At 43.5% G+C, this 24,868-nt stretch overlaps 1 protein-coding gene across 1 annotated transcript in view; it reads right to left on the bottom strand.

Annotated features, from left to right (window-relative positions):
* Positions 1-24,868, bottom strand: part of LOC145396963 (uncharacterized) — a 301,105-nt gene that overhangs the window by 15,510 nt on the left and 260,727 nt on the right. Inside the window, exon 14 of the mRNA XM_080270195.1 lies at positions 24,352-24,510. Coding sequence (XP_080126321.1) covers positions 24,352-24,510 — 159 coding nt within the window. The remainder of the gene's footprint in view (positions 1-24,351; positions 24,511-24,868) is intronic.

Here is a 24,868-nt window from a genome sequence, read left to right as displayed (position 1 = left end):
TCCAGGATGATGTTCCACATTCCACGTTCCACACTCCACCAGACTCCTCCAACCATGCACGACAGCCCACTCGCTGTGGGAGTTAGCAAGCAAATGGTTCGCCCTGCGTCACGCCAGGCCCGCCGCTTTCGGTCTCCCTCGGCTCGTCTCGGCCGTAGTTGCTAGAAGTCGCTCGCTAGTTGACCCACTCCTCACCGCACTGGCTTGAACTCCCCTTATCTCGCCTCTCACACACAAGCGCGAGATTCTTGCCAGTTTGCGTTTGAAGATGGAGATATCTCGCACACCACAGGGCGAGATAACTGCCAGTTTGTGCTTAAGATAGGAATCTCGCACTGGCAGAATAATGGGAGGAATTAATATGCACCACTCCAGTTTATCTGCTCCACATAACTCACTGGTAATTAGTCCCCTTACAACAGTTGAGTAAGATTTCTGTTTCACCTTCAGGAACGAGCGATTGCAAGGGTTACTGGTTCACAGCATAAATCCCTTTAGCATGTATCGTATCCCAGCACTAAACACCAATTTAATGTATCGGTACACGGCTAGCACTAAATATCGTGCCACCGCTAGCACCAATAAAATGTATCGTCGCACTGCTGGCCACCAATAATGTAGCCATTATGGAGTAGCAGTTGACTACATATTAAGTGTTCTGCTGTATAGTATAACTAGACCACCGTGTTGGATCGACGACACTGTCTGTAGTACACGTCAGCTACTCGCCGTCACTGCCCGACACTTCCCACCAAAGGTCCTCTGCCACGAGAAGGTGGAAGCTGGTCTGTTATTAAGTGGTAGCGTAAGGTGACAGAAATGAGCAGATTAAATCTCTCTTTATTGGGTACAGAATAATATAACTGCGACCCGAGAGATATGTAGGAGCGACACCACCTCCCTTTATAACTGTAAAACGGCCTCTGACGCTGTACAGTCACCGAGCGGACTAGGGCGCGGTGCTGAGGTCAGCTAAAAAGTGAGGTGCCGAGCATTACATATACTCTGGGCTTATGCAAAAAGTAGAGATAAATGACAACTCTACTAGCACATTATACACCTCTATAAAATGGTATTAAGTACATTCTCATATACCAACATAATAAATGGTTCCCCGGGACTTTACACTTACGCACTTATTCAGATATCTTTTCACTTCTCCTAACCTTCATTTTATAATTGAAACAGGGTGGCCCTTGTGGTCTGCCATCCACCTTCTTCCTATACCACAGCTAACAGCGAAATGATATTTGGTTGTTCATCATTCACACTTCATTACACACTGTTAATTATGACTAAACAGCTTTAAAAATTATTATGTAAAATGTGTGATACTACAACTTCATATGGAAAAAGATGTTGACACCAGAACAGTGGTCAGAAAGTCCACTCCCCCAACCTCTATACACTCTTGCATCCTTTACACATCTTCGCATCCTTTCATCCACACACACATAATCAATCATTGCCTTCCTTTCATTCAGTTCACCACCCACCCTTCTCATCACTCGCCATGTATACCTGTGGATCATTTTATGCCTGAAGAGGGTATTGGCTATCACCAACCCCCTCCCAGCACAAATGTCCACTAACGCACTCCCATTCTCATCTATCTCGGCAGGCACACCCCAATCACCAACTATTCCATCCACCTTCACATTACCAACTTTACCATTCATATCACCAATCAAAAACACTCTCTCATTCCTTCCAAACTTTTCCATGCACATTTCCACATTTGTCCAGAACTCTTCTCTCACTCTTCTAGCACGATCTTGCGTTGGCGCATACACACACACAATCGCCCACATTTGTATTCCAACTTTCAACTTTACCCACACAATCCTTGACCCAACTGATCCATACTGTCTTATGCTCTTCTTCCATCTTTTACTCACAACTATACACACTCCTTCCTTTGCCCTCTCATTCTCACCTACTCCTGCACATATACCCCATCCATACTCCCATTGTCTCACACTTTCTCCTCTCCATTTTGTTTCACTTATTCCACATACATCCACTTTCGCACCCTCAAGCACCTGGACAATCTCTCTCTCTTTCACCTCATCATTCGCTCCTCTTACAGTCCATGTACTCATTACCAAGTCCTTTGTCCGGTCCTGGGTCGTCATCGTTTGGTCAGTCCTTGTCCGAGGCTTCTTATTTGTTTTTTTAGTTAGTTGTTTTCCGGGGAGGGGCACTAACCCTCCGCCAACCCTTTTAGTCGCCTTTTACGACAAGCAGGGATACTGGGGGAGTATTCTTGAAAACCCCCCTACCCCCAGGGGGTATCATATAAATTATTAAGTATAGGTAATGCAGGGTTCTCATGATGAATTATCTAAACATAGTTCTCTATATTTTTTTCTGATTTCTCAGTGTGGAAGTGTTGTGTTTTCAGAGCACATCTTTCATGAAATGACCCTGCACTGATGTTCATATGCTGTGAAAAAGATTGCGTGACTACTGGAAAAAAAAAAAAAAGTGATAGTTTTTAGGAGTAACGCCTGCCGAGAGTAAACCGAGTGCCGGCTGATATTGTTGAGAAAGCATTCGTTATGTAACATATGAGACCACTGAGCTTGTGAGTGTAAGGGATGTTGGAACACGGGTGTAGTGTGATATGCAAAAATGTACTGTAAAGATGTTATTGACATTTCACTTAACCACAACATAATCAAAACAAATGCAATTTGGGTTGGGAAATAGGAGTGAAAAGACAAAACTTCTGGGATGGATTTTGAACCAGGATATTTTTGGCTTTTTTGAGAACTTCCACTTGTTTACAGGAAGGAAGTTGGATAATAATTTGTCATTACCATTCAAGTTTTAGTCGATTTTTCTATTGGTAAGTTTAGATCTGTGTATTAAAAAACGTTTTGTTTCCGTTGCTCCCACTCTGGTTCTTTATTGAAGTTGATTCCAGTCGAAATAACCTAAAGTTAGCTATTTTGAAATATGTACTTTCAGATTTCTATTGAGTGACAATGGGTCATGATTCTTGACAGCATGCAGAACACTGATGTTTGCTGTGCCAGACTGTTGGGAAACTGCCGAGTAGATTATGAGTATTCACATGCTGATAAGTTTCAGTTAGGATCTCGGAGCTGGTCGTGCATCGAGGCAAAGCTAGAATGAAAAAAAATCTATCTATCTATCTATCTATCTACACAGTATACTGTATATAGATAGATAGATAGATAGATAGGTATTGTAGAAGCCGTGGCTCAGTGGGTTAGAGCGCTCCACTCTGACCGAAGGGTAGGAGGACCGAATCCACCCAAGGGTCATTGGTAGACATCAGAAAGGGCATCCGGTCATAAAATGCTACATGCTCTAATCCAAAGTCCTCTACCCAGGGGCAACGCCTTACCCCTTCGGGGACACCTGGCGTAAAACCAAATTATTATTTTTTATTATTTATAAATATATATATATATATATATATATATATATATATATATATATATATATATATATATATATATATATATATATATATGCAAGAAAGAAGGAACCAAAGTCTAAGAGCCCACAAACAGTTCATTCCAAGAAGAAGAAGAAGAAGAAAAAAAAAAAGAGCCAAATTCAAGATCCGTTCATTTCAAGATGCCTAGACACACTGTGTTTTAAAGACTGGAGATCATAGGAAGTAGGAAATACAGACAGAGGGAGACATTTCCAGAGCTGATTTGTTGCATAAAAGAAGGACTGGGAGTAACGGTTAACTCTTGCATTAGAGAGTTGGACAAAAAAGTGACAAGAGTTTGTTACTAGACGGGTGCTATGCACCCGTTGCATAGGTGGAGGAATGCAAACAGACGGTTCAGAGCAGGAGTGACAATTGAAGAAGCGGTAGAAAAGAGATGATGATGCAACAGTGCGGCGAAGAGACAGAGGTTGAAGGGAGCCAGTAATAAGAGGAGAATTAATGTGACGAAAAGCCTTTGACTCCATCATATTGAGAAGAGCGGTATCTGGGAAGGCTTTCCACATGAGAGTTGTACTCTACACAAGGGCGAATAAAACCCGTGTATAAGGTCAACAACTGTGCAGGGGTAAAGAAGGTATGGAGTCAGCTTAGCACATCTAATCTCTTGGAAGCAGATTATACAAGAGATGTAATATGATCTTTCCAAGATGAGTCCCGAGAGAATGAAACCCCAAGCATGTTCAAGGATGATGCAGGATTGAGATGGATATTATTAAACATTAGTGGGTACTCCTGTGGAAGATTTTGTTGGGTTGATAGGTGTAAGAACTGAGTCTTTGATGCGTTAAAAACACCAAGATTATCTTTACCCCAGTTAGAAATACGAGCCAATTCAGACATTATGTGTGCCACAGCCTCATCCCTTGTTTGTTGACGTAACTGCTGAGATGGACGCTGCAGGAACCGAATGGTAAGGTGAAGGGTAGAATCATCAGCGTATGAGAGGATTGGGTTAGATGTACAGCTTAGAAGGTCATTAATGAATAAAAGGAAGAGAGTTGGTGATAGGACAGAGCCCTGAGGAAGACCACTGTTCATAGACCTAGGAGAAAAATGGTGGCCGTCTACAACAGCAGTTACAGAACGACCAGAAAGGAAGCTATAGATGAAGGCACATATAAGAGAACAGAAACCATAAGAGGGCAGTTTGGAAATTAAAGATTTATGCCAGACTCGATCGAAAGCCTTTGAGATGCCAAGTGCAATGGCAATGCTTTCGCCAAAGTCCCGAAAGGAAGATGACCAGGAGTCTGAAAAGTAGGTGAGAAGATCGCCAGTGGAGAGTTCCTGATGGAACCCGTACTGACGATCAGAAAGAAGATTGTGATACGAAAGATGCTTTAAAATTTTTCAGTTAAGAATGTACTGGAAAAGTTATGAGACACAGGATGTTAAAGCAACTGGGCGATAGTTAGAGGGTTAGGAATGTTCAACCTTCTTTGGGACTGAATGAATGAAAGCAAACTTCCAGCAAGAAGGAAAGGTACAAGTTGATCGACAAAGGCTGAAGAGTTTACCGAGGCAGGGTGTAAGCACAGAAGCACAGTTCTTGAGGACAACAGCAGGGACCCTATCAGACCCATTTGTCTTTGTTATTATTGAGGCCATTAATGGCAGGAAATACATCAGCTGAAGAAATTTTAATCTCAGCCATGAGGAATTCAGAGGGGGGAAGTGATGAAGGAACAGCGCCGGAATCGTCTAAGGTGGAACTGGAGGAGAAAGTCTGTGTGGAAGAGATCTGCTTTATCAGCAGAAGAAATAGCTATAGAACCATCAGAATACAAAAGAGGGAGGAAGGATGATGAGGTAAAGTTGTTAGAAAGGTTTTTGACAAGATGCCATAAGGAGCGGGATTAATTCGAGTTGGAGAGTTGAGAATATTAATATGGATGAAATTATTTTTAGCAGAACGAACAGAGCAAGATTTCGAGCAGAAACATAACAAAGATGTGATTCAGGGGTGGGTTGGCTCTGGTAACATTTATAGGCCCTCTCCTTGTTGTGCACAGCGTTAGAACAAGCGTGATTAAACCAAGGCTTTCTTGCATTAGTCAAAGGATATAAGAAAGGAATGTATGCTTCCATGCCTTAGAGAATAACCTCTGTAATGCTTGAGGCACACTCAGATGGCTCCCAGCCATGGAGGCAATGATTATTCCAGGGAAAATTAAAGAAGTGCTACCTGAAGGCCTCCCAGTCAGCAGCTCCAAAGTGCCACAACCGACGTTCCTTTGGAGGATCCACAGGTCGTACCAGAGCAATAGGACAAGTTAAAATAATATGCTTGTGATAGGAGGACCCCAGCAGAGAGGAAAGATTAACAGTGCATGCAGGAGAATTAGTCGTAAGGAAGAGGTCAAGTATGTTGAAACTCTCTCCAAGGCGGTCAGGGATACGGGTAGGGTGCTGTACAAGCCGTTGTAGGTCATTAAGGATACAAAAGATGTAGGCTTGTTCACCAGGTGGATCCGTGAAAGGAGAGGAGAGCCAAAGATGGTGGTGAACATTGGAATCTCCTAGAATGGAGATTTCAGAGAAAGGAGAAATAGATAGCATGTGTTCCATCCTAGAAGTAAGATAGTCGAAGAATTTTTGACAGTACGAATAGGGTAATAAATATACAGCACAGATATAGTTAGTCAGAGAATTACAGGAAAGCTAAAGCCAGAGAGTTAAGAATTCAAAAGAATCAAGTTCAGGAACCTGAGAGGATAAGTCTTTGCGTACTTATACACAACAGCCACTTTTGGCTGTCAAATGAGTATAAAGAAAGTAGTTGGATACAGAAGAGTTTGCTATCAGTTGCCTCAGACAGCTGAGTCTCAGTTAAGAGAGATATATAGCTGATGAGGTTTATGCAGAGATGCTTAAGTGTAGTGGAGAGAGTGAGATGAAGTGCTTGTTGGAAATATATAAAAAAAAAAAGGCATGGATGAGTGAAACTGTGCCTGCAGAGTGGAAAAAGGCTGTGAGTGTACCCCTGTACAAAAATAAAGGTGAGCGATGTGAGTGCAGGAATTATCGTGGCATAAGTTTATTAAGTGTGGTAGGGAAGGTATATGGAAGAATTATTACAAAGAAAGTAAGAGAGATATCAGAAGTCCTAATGAGTTATGAACAGGGTGGCTTTAGGAGTGGCAGTGGATGTGTGGATCAAATATTTGCAGTAAGACAGACAGCAGAGAAGGCTTGTGAGAAGGACCATAAGGTGTTTATGGCATTCATGGGCCTGGAAAAAGCATACGACAAAGTGGACAGAGAAGGATTGTGGAAAGTTTTGCACATTAACGGTGTAGATGGTAAGCTGCTAGGTGCAGCCAAGAGTTTTTGTGATGGTAGTGATGCACGTGTATGGGTAAATGGGCATCTACGTGAATGGTTCACAATCAGTGCGGGCGTGCGACAAGGTTGCGTGATGTCCCCATGGTTTTTTCAATATATATATAGATGGGGTGATGAGAGAAGTAAAAACACGAGTAATGGAGAGAGGGATGGCTTTGGTAATGAATGGTGATGGATGGAATAACTCAAGTTTTTTGTACGCTGATGATGAAGTACTGCTTGCAAGTACCGGACAAGAACTTGGTAAGCTAGTGCAGAGTTTTGCTGATGTCTGTGAGCGTCGTGCCTTGAGAGTACTGTAGGAAAGAGCGTCGTGCCCTGAGAGTAAATGTAGAAAAGGGTAAGTGATGGTTATTGAGACAGAAGGTGACTTCCAGTGCGATGTTACAGTGAATGCAGAGAGACTGGAATTGGTGAGAGAGTTCAAATACCTGGGTACAGTGATAGAAAAGAGAGGAAAATGTGCAAAAGAAGTTTAAAGTAGAGTGACACAAGGAAGAAAAGTAGATGGTGCAAGAAAGGCCTTGATAAGAAACAGGGGCTTGAGTGTTGTAGCTGCACGAGGCTTACAGTACATGAAGGAGTGTTAGTGACAACTTTAACATATGGATGTGAGGCTATGGTGTGGCATGAAAATGAAAAGTCAAGAGTAGGAGCAGTGGAGATGGGACCGCTGAGGAATATATGTGGAGTACAAAGGGTGATATGATACCAAATAATGTGATTCACGAAAGATGTGGAGTGAGGAATTCGGTGGACACTAGAATCGAAGAGAGTGTAATGAGATAGTATGGTCATGTGGAGAGAATGGATAATACTAGGGTGGTGAAAAAGCTATATCTGAGCAAATCTGAAGGAGGGACGATGCGATGTAGGCCAAGGAGAAGGTGGAGAGATATGGTGGATGAGTGTATGAGGAAGAGAGGTTTGGAAGTCGGTGAGGCTAGGGAACTGACAAGGTATCAGGCTGTCTGGATGAATGTTGTGAGGAGAAGTGCATGATTAGGGATTTGGCACCTCTTTTTTAACGTGCCAGCGTCCAGATTGACTCAATCGTATACGTTTTTGTGAAGCTACAGACCGTGGTGAATGTTTTTGGCGTACCCGATAAAGCCAGGATTCCAGGGGCTTGAATGATGAGTAAATGGCCCATTATATTGGGCAAATTTGTCTGTCTGGACATAGCTACTCATCACTCTGCCTTAGCGCGGGAAAGGAGGTCCGGATGATGATGATGATGATTATATATATACGGTATACGCACACACACACACACACACACACACACACACACACACACACACATATATATATATATATATATATATATATATATATATATATATATATACCTAGGCTGCTTCCCCCATGGAAAGGGAGGTAGCCGAGACAGGATGACACACTCCCCATTTACTCATCCATTCAAACACAGTCATTGGCATCTTAGCCCCAAAGGGGAGAAGGGACAGATCCTCACCACACCACATCACACATGGGTCAACTGCACAGTGCAATCAGTGACATCCGCAGCAGGGCCCGACAGTAGAGCTGGTTTACCCCTGCCACATCATAATAGACCCATCCCCTTACTCACACCTGACCTGACTAGCTGATCAGACCAAATGCGGGAGAATATCCCTTCACGGCTGCGTCATCATTTATTCATTCACAATTTCTCTCCATTTATTTCTGTCACGCACAGCCACTCTTCATTGCTCAACAGACATCCCTCTCGCATCCAGCGCTCTCTTCACACTGTCCATCCATCCTATTCGTGGTCTCCCTCTCAGCCTTACACCTCTCACATCAGATCTAGTTATCTTTTTCACCAATCGCTCATTATCCATTCTCTCCATATGCCCAAACCATCGCAACACCCTCTGCTCAACTCTACCAGCCATCTCCCGAACAACTCCAGTTCTCCTTCGCACTTCATCATTTCGCACTCGATCCATACGCGTCAGTCCACACATACTCCTCAGACATCTCATCTCCATTACATTCAAACTTTTCCTCTCTGCTACACCCATATTCCGTGTTTCAGCCCCATATAACGCAGTTGGTACCACAACACCCTCATACAGCCTTCTCTTTACATCCATTCTAAGCGAACGACATCTAAACACTTTTTTCATTCGTCCCAGCACCTTTCCCACTTCAATTATTCTAAACTTCACTTCTGCATCTATTCTTCCATCCAAGGCAACATGTGACCCTAAATATTTAAAACACTCCACCTCCTCAAGCAACTCACCATTCAAAACTATATTCATCCCCCTACCATCTACCAACCTCGTACACTTCATCACTTTACTCTTATTCTCATTTACTTTCAATTTCCTCCTTTCACACACCCTTCCAAACTCCTCTACCAACTGTCTCAATCTCTCCTCTGAATCGCCACCAGTGCAGTATCATCTGCAAACAGCAGCTGTTTAAGATTCCACTCTCCACCATCGACATTGACCAGACTCAGACCTCCACCTAAAACACTTGCATTCACCTCTCTTACAACACCATCCATATAAATATTAAACAACCAAGGCGACATCACACATCCCTGTCGCAGCCCGACTCTCATGGGAAACCAATCACTCACAGCATTTCCCACTCTTACACACGCTCTACTATTTAGATAAAAACTTTTCACCCCTTTTAGTATCCTACCATCAAGTCTATACAATCTTAAAACAGTCCACAAAGCCTCCCTATCAATTCTGTAATATGCTTTCTCTAAATCCATGAATGCCCAATACACATCCTTGCCTTTTGCTAAATACTTTTCACACACTTGTCTCACAGCAAACACCTGATCCACGCATCCCCTCCCTCTCTTAAAGCCACACTGCTCATCACCAATTACTCCCTCTGTACCCTCTCTAACTCTCATAATTAACACTCTACCATACACCTTACCTACAACACTCAACAGACTTATACCCCTAAAGCTAGTACATTCATACTTATCACCCTTGCCTTTATACAATGGGACCACACAAGCACTTGCCCAGTCAACTGGCACCATACCTTACACAAAGCACACATTCAACAGTCTTACTAACCAGTCAACAATAGTCACTCCACCACTCTTCAGGCATTCAACAGCACACCCATCCATACCTGCATTTATATATATATATATATATATATATATATATATACTATCTACTATCTATCTACTGCCAGACGCCTCAATCCCGTTTGGGGTGGCCACAAACATATATATATATATATATATATATATATATATATATATATATATATATATATATTGGGGCTGTGTGGCCTACAGAACTGTACATGATTTATATGAGGGTTTGTGGTTTGATTTCGTCCCACTGAATAATTACTAGTTGGCCCTATAACACGTTCGATCTAAACAGATGTTCGTTTATGCTCTCACGTGTTTTGAGGTTTACCTTTTCTCCATAATTACCAATTATATATTAAATTTTCTTTATACAAATGACTTTCTTCACTTATGGTGACATTAAAAAAAAAAAAAAAAAATAACCAGGGTAAATATAACCTCCACTAAATCCAACACCTCAAGAGTAACGTCCGCATTATCAAATAATTGATTGCAGAAGGAAGTAGAAAAAAGCAAAAGGAGCAATAAATATCCCTGAAGTAGATACCAGGTCATGTCAAACACTGTTTTACTACTGGTTGCATGTATCCAGTATTACCTGTCTAGTGTTCGGATCATCGGCAACTAATCCAGCAACCCACTGGCCTAGGTCAGTGAAGAGCATGGTTAGACACCCCACAGGACTAATAACATGACCTGTCAAAAGGAAGATGAGCTACTAAAGCCATCGGTTATCTAGCAGGGTGGATAGAGCTAGTTAGTCTTGGTTTGTAGTCAGCTAGGAGAACAGAAATTCTGAATCACACCTGGAAAGCCCTTGTCAGGGATCCCATGCCCCTGTCCATGGCCTAGTGGTGAGCCCTCCTCTGACATGGGAGGTTTAGGTGGAGTTTGCTTTTTCTCCCTGGAAAAACCTACATCTCGCATAACTTGGGAAGAGGAAGTGGAATCAGGATCAGCGTGGGTTCGCTGAACCTGACCTAGTTTTGCCAGAGGCTCCCTCCTCGGGTGCTAGCCTGATGGGGCTTTTGGGACCCTGTCTTGCTGACACCAATTATGATGGTTGCAGGGTAAAGCCTACGAGACCCCACCAGCTGGGTAATGATGGGGGACCCCTAGCCCTAATCATGTTTTGACTCACGTTGTGGTGGTGCAGATGACACATGAACCCGCATAACCATTCACTGGTTTAACCTTTGGAAGGCACTCAGAGTGGAGACTTGGAAAATTCTGAGCCTTTTATGGGATGATGGATGGCTTTTGTCAGCGATGAATGAGTATAGGGCATGTTGGGCTGAGTACTTTGAGCAGCTGTAAATGGCTGAGCGTCCCAATGAGGAGCTACCACTGGTAGGTCAACAACCACTGACTGCTCTCCCAAAGTTGATGATACCGTGTCATCCTTAGAAGAAATCAAGAAGGCAGTGGATAGGTTGAAGTGTGATAGAGCAACTTGTGTCTGAGGCATCTCAGGGAACTGATTAAAACTGAGTGTGAGGCGATGATCAGTCACAGACGTCATTTGGCGGACTGGTATAGTTCTTGTTGACTGGACAAGAGGTTTGGTTACCCTTACCTGAAAATAGATAGGAGACCAGCAACATTGAAGTAACTTCCTTGGTGTTACAGGGCTTAGTATACCAGGCAAGGTTCTTATTGACATGCTCTTGATACATATGCGGGAACATTTACTAAAGTTTCAGACGTCTGAGCAATCCACATACAGACCCAAGACGTTTACAGTTTACCACACCCTAGCTCTTCAAGCTCTTATTGTCTGTCTTAAGAACTGACAAGGTCTACTTGCAGCATATGTGAAATTCAAGACAACTATGACTCGGTAGCTCGGGAGGTGGTATGGGAAATGCTATGACTCCGTGGGATTCCTTCAGGGATAATCCGTCTGACTGCTGGCCAGTATTCAAAAATTGGGAGTGCTGTCAAATGTGGAGGAGGAACATTCTACTACATCCCAGTAACTACTGAAATAGGAGAGGGATGTGTCTTTGTTCTCATGCTTTTCAACACATGCATGGATTGAGTACTTGGCCAGGCTGTGAGTCAGTCATTGTAAAGTTTCAATTAGCTATTTCTGGGGTAGTGACTCTGACTTTGCTGACGAAGCAATTACCCTACTGGAGTCGCTTGAGATACTACTGAGTACCCTTAAAGAATTTCATGAGAATGTGAAGTCACTGGGATCATAGATCTCTTGGTCCAAGACCATGGTCCAGGCATTTGGTGGCTTGCTGAAGGAGGCAGTTCAGTCTGTTCAAGTATGTGGAAAGAATAGAGAAGTCTTGGGAAGAATCAGTTATCTTGGCAGTGTGGTAAACAGCAATGCTAGGTCAGACAGTGGGATATCTTCTCACATCGATCTGACCCACGGGGTTGTGAATTCATTCAACTCGGGCATTTTGCATTGCTATTATTTGTGTAGGAAACCTAAAATGGAGGAGGTGGCTAAATCGGTAGAGAGGCGGCCTGCAGTCCTAACGGACGCAGGTTCGAGTCCCGGCTGGCGCAGAAAACAGTTTAAAGGTTTCAGTTTCACAAAGGCAGACTTTACTGATCGATCAGAAGACCCGCCAACACGTCAAATACCCCGCTAATACCAGTACACCAGTCCTGCATGAAACAGCCCTAGCAGTATTCAATATGGACGGTGGGTGTTAGCGCCGAAGTGTTGACTTGTGGACGTGTGTGGTATGTAGGAGGACGACTGGGCCTTGGGGGTAGGACCTGAAGCCTTTGCCCAGAGTCGGACACATTAAAAAAAACTAAAGTCTTCGGTACACTGGTGCTCCCTGTCTTTCTCCGTGGTTGTGAGACATGGACTCGTACTAAACATTGACTTGAGGTGGCGAACTGGCTCCTTTAGTACTAAATACCTTCACAGGACCATAGGATACTGCAGGTACAACCTGGTACGTAACGAGTGACTATGACGTGACTCTAAGTCGAGGCCTATTACCCACGTAATAGGTCACCACCAGTTCCAGTTATACGGGCACATGGCCTATTTCCCTGAGGCTGACACTGTCCACAGGGTGATCTCTGACAGAGTTAACCCGAGGTGTACACCATGGGGAAGGTCATGGAACTCATGGCTTGAGCAGGTTGATCATTCATGTCGAGAAAAGCTTGGAAGAGTCGCTGCCTGAACTGTTGCATGAATGATCCTTCATGGGTGGAGTCAGTGGGGGAGTAAGGCCATGCAATCCACAGCCCCACATGATGTTGATGTTCATGACCGGCAGTCCGTATCAAAATATTAAATATTATACGTGTAACAAACAAGCCAATTAATTTCATGAAAATATTTGTACTAAACTTTGCTGTTAATTTTTCCATGTGGAAAAAGTACAACCAACGCCAAGCCATACACAAAAACAATCGTTTCCGAGAAAACTGAATAAAATGAACTAAAACACTATTAACTTCATTTAAGATCCGTTGACACGCTGCATTTTTTAAAAACCTGCAAACCATTTGCAAAAAGGAAAGATGGCTGAGGAATACCGTTTTAAAGATGAAGGACTGGTAATACTGGTTATTCTTGCATTAGAAATCGAGACGAACAGAGAGCTGACAGTGTATTGCAAGATGGTTGCTCTGTGAACGGTGGGGGGAAAGTTTAAGTTGAGAGAGAGAGAGAGAGAGAGAGAGAGATGGTGCTGGTATTGTGACCTTATTATGCTTGAATATATTGATTCCAAACACTTCTTCCATTGACATGAACAGATTGACACACACAAATCTAGACCATAACCCTCATGACAGTTCCCTATTTCCCTCTATATTCTTTTCTCACTAACTTGGCCTAAAACTTCCATCACTTCACCTTGAATGCTGAGCTGTAACAATGTATGAACTCTAGAATATGATGCTACTCAGAAAGACGCGCTATGGGTAAGGATGTAGAATCATAGCATTGTCTTCTTCTGACAATGAGCTACGTGAAATAAGCTGTGAAAAAAAAAAAAAGAAATGGACCAAAGAGAAATGAGTACACTGTGTCACGGAGTTTTTAAAATAACACGTGGTTTTTAAAATAAATGCTAAATATTATTTAATTGATAATAATATTCAATAATATTGAAGAGCAGGGACAATGATTGTCTTACTAAATCAAGCAATGATTACTTTACGCTGACTTCTTCGCACGATTCTCTAAGAACGAGAATTTATAAACTTCCTCAACAGTACACAGCAGAGACTAATTACTCAATTGCTGTTTCTTAGTACTGTTAGCCTCTGGAGAAAGTTATTTCACCCCTGACAATAAATAACTAATACTAATAATAATATCAGGCTCTTGCTGGTGCTTAACTCCTAGGAGACACAACGGATTTTAAGTTTAATACAAGACTGGCCTAAGTACCAGTTATGAATAGCAAAACGTTTATGCAAGCTAGGAGCTATATGGAAAATAAGCTTAATTGTGGAGAAATGAAACAAGAGTTTACATTACATTAAGCTCAAGGAAAAGAACTGTTAAATTTATTGATTACAAAAATAAATTTAACGTTACACTTCAAATGAATTCAAATAAAGAGATCGTACTCACTCACTCACTCGAGCTAAATTCTTACGCCTAGGAAAAACACCTTAATTAAACTCTTAAGACTAGGAAAACGAAAAGAAATACTGGTCGATGAATGCTGTGTATCACCCAAATCTAGGGTGTGAGCTTGGAGCTGTGATCTTGTGGAGCTTGGGTTGACCTCTCACACTGCTGGAGCACAGAACCTCTCTCCGTCAGAGCAAACACTGGACTCCATAAGTCGTGGGATACAAAAGCGGAGCACTAGGCAGCATTTTTCTAACAGTCGAGTGAGCGAAACGCGCCCAAAACAAATCGCTCAGCGGAAGTGCTAATGTCTCACACAAAGACGATCAAATATGTCACTGAAAAATTGATTTGACAAAGCTTCCGTCCGAATGAGCGGTTAACTGAACGATAAACAGTGAGTTTTCCACTAATAGTTCGTGGCTTCTCACAAAAGGGAAATGTCGCGAATTTGATTCGTGACATTACGCCCCTACGAAATTAAATTTTTTCCTTATGGGAAAAAATTTGTGGATATATATATATATATAAATGTACACATCCTAACTCAGTCACACAAGATTCACACTGTGGTGTGTGTGCTATCCTGCTACAGGAGAAAGTCGCAGTCGCCAGTGAGCGAAAAAAAACTCGTACTTACGTTAATAGAAGCAAGCTTGAGGGAAAAACTCCGTGACGACGGTAAAAATCCTGTACTCAGGTCAAACTGAGCGAAAAGTCGCTACATTTACACTGACAATTAATTGTTGTGTAGCATGGTGTATGTAATACACGGTGTAGGTGTGACAGTTGTAGTGTAACTGTACCTACGTGTAAATGACACAGTAAATAATAATATGGTGACAACGAAGGCAGAGGAGAAGAGGCGGCAGCGTGTGGCAGACGATCAGCTGGCCCGCATAGCAAAACTGCTACACCCATTGCTGTACCTGCAAAACCAATTGAGGTGGAGCATCAAAAGTGTCAATGAGACAAAATTTTTATTAAGTTACAATTACTCTCTCTCCCTAGCAATCAGTACATGCTATGAAAAGTACGCTCTGGCTGAAAAATACAAGTGACAGCCTAAGCTTCGTACATTCGAGGTCACCATTAATTATAGCACACGATTACTGTCAGCAAGTTGAGAATCCTTGTGCAAACTCGGGTCTTCCATAGCCTCGAACTGCACACGGGTCCTCAACCTGTGCCTTAACCTACAGTACTTATATTAATATCGGGGAGCTGAGAATCCTTGTGCAAACTCGGGTCTTCCATAGCCTCGAGTCGCCTCTGCGGAGTTCTCTCTCAAACTTCTCCCTTAACCTACAGTGCTTATATTAGTATCGGGGAGCTGAGAATCCTTGTGCAAACTCGGGTCTTCCATAGCCTCGAGTCGCCTCTGCGGAGTTCTCTCTCGAACTTCCCCCTTAACCTACAGTACTTATATTAGTACTGGGAAGCTGAGAATCCTTGTGCAAACTCGGGTCTTCCATAGCCTCGAGTCGCCTCTGCGGAGTTCTCTCTCGAACTTCTCCCTTAACCTACAGTACTTATATTAGTATCGGGGAGCTGAGAATCCTTGTGCAAACTCGGGTCTTCCATAGCCTCGAGTCGCCTCTGCGGAGTTCTCTCTTGAACTTCCCCCTTAACCAACGGTACATAATATGTATGTACAGGCCCTGGACATAATGTGTCTTGTGGGGCCAATGAGTGTGACGTCAGGTCTACACCTACTTCACCACTACCCTGTCTCTCAACTGACTCTGAGATTACAGGTGTGGTTACAAACGGCACAGGAAGGACATGTCCCTGATTAGTGGTGTTACTTTGACACACACTGCAGGAACGGACAAAACTATCTATATCTCGTCTCATCCCTGGCCAGAAAAAGTCAGCTCGGATATGGCCCAGGGTCTTCCTTTTGCCCATGTGACCCCCTGAGGCTGAACAATGACCCCATTGTAACACTGCTAGGCGGTACTTGGCGGGAACGACAAACTGCAGTCGAACCTCGCCATCGGGTGTTCGTGACTCACGGTAGAGCCGTCCTTGTTTGCGAAGGAACTTGGCTCGACCTCCCCGTGAATACTTAATCACTCCACCCTTTTGTTTGTTCCACACGGCAGCAAGTGTCGGGTCAGAATGTTGTTCTTGTACAACAAGTTGACTACACATCAGATCTTGCGGCGATTCAATGATCTCTGGGGTGACACAGTCTGGAGCCTCAGCCATGGCTCGTCTTACCGCAGCAGCCGAAGTCTGAGTAGCGTCATGATCGGAGCAACTATCCTTGACTCCGTGAATGTTGTAGGCAACAATTAGGTCAAATAAAGGTTCTGGCATGACAACTGCAAGTGTCGTACCAGTATAAAATGGAGATGCCACCTGGATACATGCCTCAGGGAACAATCTCACTGATCCATCAATAAGGTTTGCATGGATCTGTCGACCTGTATACTGCTCAGGCCGAACTAGACTCTGCTTGACAGAGCAACCTGAGGAACCATTATCTCTCAGGACCTTCACAGGAATGCCTCCCACAAACCCTGGCTGAACAAGGAAGGTACTGTCACCTGGGGGAGGGCCTGTGGAGGAAGCAGCTAGCCACTCATGAGGCTGCTGAATTGATTCAGCAAACATTGTGCCTTGAGAATTATGAACTTGAGGGTTTGTACTCACTGCCTGGGATGATGGAACATTGGCCATCTGTGGAGGGGGGTTCACTGTCACTGTGGGACTAGTGAACTGTGGGGTAGTACCCATACTGGTAGGGACATGACCACCGTGCTGCTGCTGAGCAATGAAGGCTGCATTCGCTTCCTGCCTCTTTTGAGCAGGTGGTGAAAAAGTTTGTCCCGACTGTCGGTTGCGTGGCTGGTACTGCTGCTGGTTAGGGTACTTGTTGTACCTCTTCCACTCAGGCTTCTGAGTATTTTGCCCCTGGTTCTTCCACTGCGGTTTTGGACCTTGGCCATTATTCTGAGAATGGCCTTGTTGCTGGGGTTCAGTCTGAGACGGCTTCCCAGACTTGGCAGTATCTTTTCTGTTCCAGGTGTTTTGCTTACGAGTTTGATACTCGTATGCAGTAAAGAATGCGTCAGCCTTTTCTGCCATTTGGCTGGCATCTTTCACCTGGCAGATCTTAAGCTGTGCTATGAGCTCAGCAGGCCACGACTTCTCTAGCTGTGTACGCAGCATAAGGTCAATTATCCCCTCACACGTGGAAGGAGTTTCATCTTTCTCCATCCGCTCATTTAAGTAAGCAGTGAGACGATCAAGGAACTGAACAGCTGTCTCCTTGTCTTGGAGATGAGCTCGCATGAACTGAACTTTGGCGTCGTCTACTGTGAGACCATACGCCTTAATGAGTGCAGCTTTCATCATCTCATGTGTGAGATTGTCTCCACGAATTCTGTGGAGAATATCGAGGGCAGGGCCCTCAAATAAACTAAGAAATTGGAGCCGCTTAGCTGCCTCATCCAGTTGATACATGTCTGCCATGTCCTCAAAACGAGCTAGGTACGGCTCGATTCGCTCGCCTTCCTTGTATGAAGGAAGCTTGATGCGTGGGGTCGCCAGGACATGTGCAGGGAGAACGCTCGTGGAGCTTGGGCCAACTACACCAGATGTGTCTGAAGCCAAGGAATCTCGCTTGAGCTTCAGCACTTCAAGTTCATTTTTTTCGCGTGCTTCTCGCTCGGCACGTTCGTGTTCTCGTTCTCTGTCTCGTTGTTCACGCTCGTATTCGTGCTCCTTTTCGCTTTCCTCACGCTGTTCTCGCTCGTATTCGCGCTGTTCTCACTCGTATTCACGCTGAATCTTACGCACTTCACGGGCATCGTTCTCGCGCTGCTGCTCCTGATTATGCCATGAGAGCATGTACTCTTTAATTTCAGTTGGGTCTATAAGACCCATTTCTTTGGCTTCCCGTAAAAATACAGTGGTAGCCATGGCGTTAATTTATGAAGCAAACTGAAACTGAGTACTGACTGCTTCGCAAACGAATACTAATAAACACAAGTAAAGAATACAGGCACAAGCTAGTGGTGACCAGTCTTATCTAGTTAACTGGCAAAGATTAAAGCAAAAATGCAAATAACTGAGAACTCAATAATTAACACAATGGGTACGGCTGCTACCCAGGAGCGAATAAAATCATCTGGCGTTACCAAGAATAAACTAGAGTTAAGTACTCTATTGATTAATAAAGCAAAAATTCACTTGCTAAATTAACGGTAAACACCAGTAAACTTGTGCCTATAAACTTTAACCCGTCATGTCCCGAGGCTTTCCGCACCTATGACATCCCCCAGTCCTGAGCCTTTTTGGAAAAAAAAATTTTCTGCTAAAACTTCCGCTTAGGTCGAGAAACGAAGGAAAATCATAAAGAAAGTGGTCCCTGCGGTCTATAAGTGGTCTGTACAGGTGCGGTTTCCCCCCGCAGGTATCGTATTCTGTAATGGGCTGGATATGCATTTACGTTTTCTATGGTAAGGAATAATGGGAGAAACAACACACAACACCTCTACATTTATTGAATTTGAACTAATAAACAATAACAGTAACAATATAATGGATTTCAGACACATATATGAAAAATAAGCATTGTACCATCGCGCGAGCATAGCGAGTTTGGTCCGAGTCGTAACATGCTATATGCTAAGTTTCTGGTATGAGTCAACCTATCATTTTTTCTACTTGTATACTTCTGTTTCAATGACAATTTACCAATTACAACTGTTTGTAAGTGTTTTCAGATGTTTTCATTCATTATGATGACATGCAGCATAAGTTTAGCGCACATCAGCTTAGTAAGTGCACTCGCTATGACTCGTATTTCAACATACCAAATTGTTTTATCACTTTCCAATTATTTTCCCCTTTACATAGAACCTTTCCTCCACCACTGTAAAGGTTTTCAATTATTTTCATTCATTACGAGGACATTTAGCGATATGCTAGCGCATATTCACGTAGCAACCACGATCTCAAACACTTGTGTTTCATCATCTACTTTATTTATTCACTCCAATTATATTTTCCCACTTACATTACACACGTTTACACCCCTAGAATGCACTGTACATACTGTACTTACTGCCATTATTTATTCAAGTGAGCGTGAGAATATCGCCTGAAAATACCCTCGCAAGGAATGTTTCATCATACATAATACTCACACACTTATATACTAATTCACTCACACACTTATATACTATTTATTCACTTTATCACTTGCTGACCTTTATTTTGACTAATACGTGCCTTATTCATTCGACTGAGCGTCAGGAAATCTTATCTTTATACACACGCTATGAATATTTGACTTAGAATATACATCATCATATACAATAATTTGAACTTATATTATACCCGTAAGAATGTCACATAATAATAATTAAATAATAACGGGCCGTATTTATTGCACTGAGCAACAGAATATCGCATCATACAACCCTCTCTATGTAAGTTTCAACTTAGGGCAGATTTATATACTTACACCCAATGTTTTCACTTATGTTCTACCCGTAGGCACTTTATACTAATATTTGGAGATCCACATGACTGATAATTTCACTGAGCGTCTGTCTGTCGCATTTACCTCATAATTTCAGCGTCCTTTCGCATTCACACCATGCTAAAATTGCATCAACGTGTGATATTCACTAAAACATGGGTGAATACACAGACCCACGTCACACTGCACGCACTCATAGCGGGTGTCCTTCCTCTGTGTCGTGAGTCTCACCTAGGAATGACTGCACACGTGACACCTGCACTGGGGCCTAGGTCTGTTGGGCTGGGGAGGGATAGGAGTGGGGAAATGGCGGCCGGATATTCTCTGGGGAGTCTGGGTAATAGGGGCAGTCCGGGGGCGCTGTTGGGGCCTTTCAACAGCATACTTAGCAAAGATTTCTCTTGTGAGCTCCCTCACAAACCCTTCAAATGTTTCCTGAACTCCTGTGGTCATGGCGTGAAGGTGGTGGCAATTCAGAGCAGTGATATCTAGTAAGTGAAAGAACAGTTTCTTATACCACTTCATCGTTGTCCTGGCACACTCTACCGTCGATATCATGGAGTCAGACTGGTCCACGAGGCGCATGTTTATATTGTAAGCCATTACACACTCAGGTTTCCAAACACGACGCCTGCTCTCGCTATGGTAATCTACAGAATCAGTACGGTGCATCAAGGGGCGGTGAACCGTGGACAAGAGGCTTACTTCTCTGTTGTGGTTCCACATTGTTGCAAGGATGTTGTTGGCTTTGAAGAAGACAACCTCACTCCTTGCAAGTTTCCGCCCTACCTTGACCATGTGACGCTGGTTCACCTTTACGGTTCCACAGACTCCCGTTTCATGTGTGTGAAGATAACGAGCGAGAAGAGGGCTAGTGTACCAGTTGTCAAGGTAGAGAATGTGACCGCGATGAAGGTAGTCTTGTATCATCGTCTTTACCACTGCTCCCGAAAGTCCTATACTTCGATCTTCTATTATGTCTGTCTGTGCACCGGTGTACAAGACTATGTCTTGCACGTATCCAGTCCTACAGTCACACATAACAAAGATCTTGAACCCAAAACGGTGCCTTTTGCTGGGTATATACTGTCTGAATGAAATATTGCCTCTCCACAACACGAGACTCTCGTCTATGACGAGATCTCTATAGGGATAGAATGAGGATCGAAAGGTTTGCCTGAGGTGATCAAAGACCAACCGAATTCGCCTCATTTTGTCAGTGTTGTTTGCATTTGCAGGGTCATTAGCATCATAAAAATGGAGGCGACTTAGAATTTGTTGAAACTGATTACGGCTCATCACTTGACCAAATATGGGGGTAAACATAACAGGGTCCCTAGTCCAGTAAGCAGGAATTCTATTCTTTCTTATAATACCCATCAAAAAGACAAAGGCAAAAAATAAGAACATTTCTGGAAGGGAGACAGGGTAATCATAGATTATAGAATGCCTACTCTTTGTTCCCAATCTTTCACTTTCTAGGCGCTGGGCGCTTGCAAACAGGTTTGTTTGATAAACGATCTGATCTACGAATGCCTCACTGAAAAACAGGTGGAAAAAATCCAACCTGGTGGAATTACTGTGAATACCTGGTGCAATGCAGCCAGATCGCCCTTGCTCAGTGAAGGGGTGAATGAGGGGAGAAAAATCACTCCCATCCTCCCAATCCCACGACACAAATCCCTCGTCCCCATCACCGCCTTCGTCTGGGTGGGGAGGAGATCCTGGTTGGGGAGGTGGGGGAGAAGGAATACGGAGGGCTTCCCCACTGTCACTCCTCTTCCCTCTGCCTTTACCCTTTCCCTTTCCCTTACCCTTACGGCCTTGAGGAACATTAGGAGGCTGTGGGGATGAAATAGTTGAATATTGGGGAGCAGAAGACGTGCTGGGGAGTGGTTCCTCCCCACCTTCCCCCTCCATTACCACACCACGTGCTCTCTCACGCAACCTAGCTCGACCACGTGTTAGGGGATATTGGGGAGCATAAGACGTGCTTTGGAGTGGTTCCTCCACACCTTCCCCCTCCCTCACAACCCCACGTGATAAGGAATGCACCCGCACTGGCCCACGTGATCCACTCTGCCGCCTCACACTACGTAGGGAGAGCAATGACTCACTCACGTCACTCTCACTTTCCCTAATCCCAGGACTTTCCATTTCACTCCCCACTCCCTCCACTTGACTTCCTAGCTCCCCAAACAGAATGCTAGGCCCATACCTGCTCATACGACGTGGTGTGCGCTCTGGGCCACGATGTGTTATGACCTCCCGTCCATACCACGTGGCAGCACGTCCCACGGCTCCGTCCTCGTCCTCGTCCTCGTCCTCGACCTCGAATTCTCCTTCCAAAGCACGCTGGGGATAGGGATAGGATATACCACGTGCCTTCTTTGCCTCCTGCCCCTCTCTAGCAGCACGGTAAGTCACGTCCTGCCGCTTCCTGGGTGACGGAACTTCCTCGTCACTGCTGGTGGTTTCTTCCTCCTCTGGCTGCACATAATCTTTGTCCATCTCCTCGTCATCCAGTGGGGAATCACTGTCGCCGGTAAAGGTGTCCAGGGCGACTTGAATCTCGCTGTCTGAGAGACCTCTCTTAGCCATGTCTGAGCAGGACCGTGGCTACCAGGTGAGTGGACGAGTGGCGGGCTAGCGCGGGTCACGCGGGGTCGCCGAGTGTCCCCGCCTGGTGGCAGGTAGGGGAAGGTCAGGCAAAGGTACGTACCGCAAATCAAGCGCGAAATTTGAAAATTGTCGAAATTATGCACATTGCAATTGCACAACATACTGGTACGTCGCCGGGACTGGCAAATGCAAATCGTTGCAACGTACCCATACGTTGTCGGGACGGGGAGGGTTAATGATAAATTCCTAAATATGAACGAGTGAGTACTATCTTGTGAACAGCTTTAGAGCCAGGAGATAATATCCTGGAATAAGGTCGCCAATTGTCACGGGTTTTTTTAAAATAACACCGGTTTTTTAAAATAAATGCTAAATATTATTTAATTGATAATAATATTCAATAATATTGAAGAGCAGGGACAATGATTGTCTTACTAAATTAAGCAACGATTACTTTACGTTGACTTCTTCGCACGATTCTCTAAGAACGAGAATTTATAAACTTCCTCAACAGTACACAGCAGAGACTAATAACTCAATTGCTGTTTCTTAGTACTGTTAGCCTCTGGAGAAAGTTACTTCACCCCTGACAATAAATAACTAATACTTATAATAATATCAGGCTCTTGCTGGTGCTTAACTCCTAGGAGGCACAACGGATTTTAAGTTTAATACAAGACTGGCCTAAGTACCAGTTATGAATAGCAAAACGTTTATGCAAGCTAGGAGCTATATGGAAAATAAGCTTAATTGTGGAGAAATGAAACAAGAGTTTACATTACATTAAGCTCAAGGAAAAGAACTGTTAAATTTATTGATTACAAAAATAAATTTAACGTTACACTTCAAATGAATTCAAATAAAGAGATCGTACTCACTCACTCACTCGAGCTAAATTCTTACGCCTAGGAAAAACACCTTAATTAAACTCTTAAGACTAGGAAAACGAAAAGAAATACTGGTCGATGAATGCTGTGTATCACCCAAATCTAGGGTGGGAGCTTGGAGCTGTGATCTTGTGGAGCTTGGGTTGACCTCTCACACTGCTGGAGCACAGAACCTCTCTCCGTCAGAGCAAACACTGGACTCCATAAGTCGTGGGATACAAAGCGGAGCACTAGGCCGCATTTTTCTAACAGTCGAGTGAGCGAAACGCGCCCAAAACAAATCGCTCAGCGGAAGCGCTAATGTCTCACACAAAGACGATCACTTATGACACTGAAAAATTGATTTGACAAAGCTTCCGTCCGAATGAGCGGTTAACTGAACGATAAACAGTGAGTTTTCCACTAATAGTTCGTGGCTTCTCACAAAAGGGAAATGTCGCGATTTTGATTCGTGACACACCGCATTATCAACGTAGGAAGGGTTCATCCTGAGTTTGACTAACTCATCTAGAAGAATATTGGTTCCTACAATGAACCTCATAGGAAATGAGTTACAGTTACTGACTAGTTGGTAAGCAGAGGTCAACTAAATCACAGAGAATAGAGCAACTGCAATACAACCCTGAATTCTAGAAAACTGAGTGACTACATTGTCTACTGTGCAGGGCAGTGACAATCATCTGTCAGTCCCAGGACTTTAATGAATATTATACGGTATTCGATTCTACTTCAGGACACTTTATAGTTCTTTGTACTACGAGTCTTAAAATATGGTAGGTGTCAGAAAATATTATAGACATCGTACTTAACTAATCGTATTGAAAAGGCTGGTCTAACCTTCATAAGGCGGACAATGGGAGTTCGATGAGCACTGTTCAGCTTAGCTACTGTGTACTTAGATTTGTGGTAGTTGGTGATGTAGCCAGCTCGACCATCCAACACCGACTGCACTGCAGCATCGTGTGATGGTAATGGGGCAAACTGCTTATACAGTTCCTGAAAGATGTGAAACTGCACTGTGATACGGATTATTCAGCTTTACATTTGGCAACTTTACCAAGTTGGAGAGCATTAAATGAAACACATGTAGTAAACAGTACCTGGTCGTAATCTAAGTGCCCGTGGAAACTTGTAACCCCTCTTCCTTAGCAACTGATTCTGTACATTGCACCTCATTATACTCTTGTATTATGTTTATATAATCTTTGTCTACAATAAATCGATATGATACAAGAGAATGTTAGATGTAATATGCAAAACTTATCACCATGTAAGTGGTGCTACGAAAAATCCTGTAATACTTAAAATAAGGATCACAACTCATTTCACTGCATTTGATAGAGGAACACTTCAG

The sequence above is a fragment of the Coenobita brevimanus genome, chromosome 40, assembly GCF_032717465.1.
Source record: "Coenobita brevimanus isolate Jiangsu-jjx chromosome 40, ASM3271746v2, whole genome shotgun sequence".
Classification (NCBI taxonomy): Eukaryota; Metazoa; Arthropoda; class Malacostraca; order Decapoda; family Coenobitidae; genus Coenobita; species Coenobita brevimanus.
Note: the sequence above shows the minus strand (reverse complement) of the source record. Positions and strands in the feature narration are given on the sequence as shown.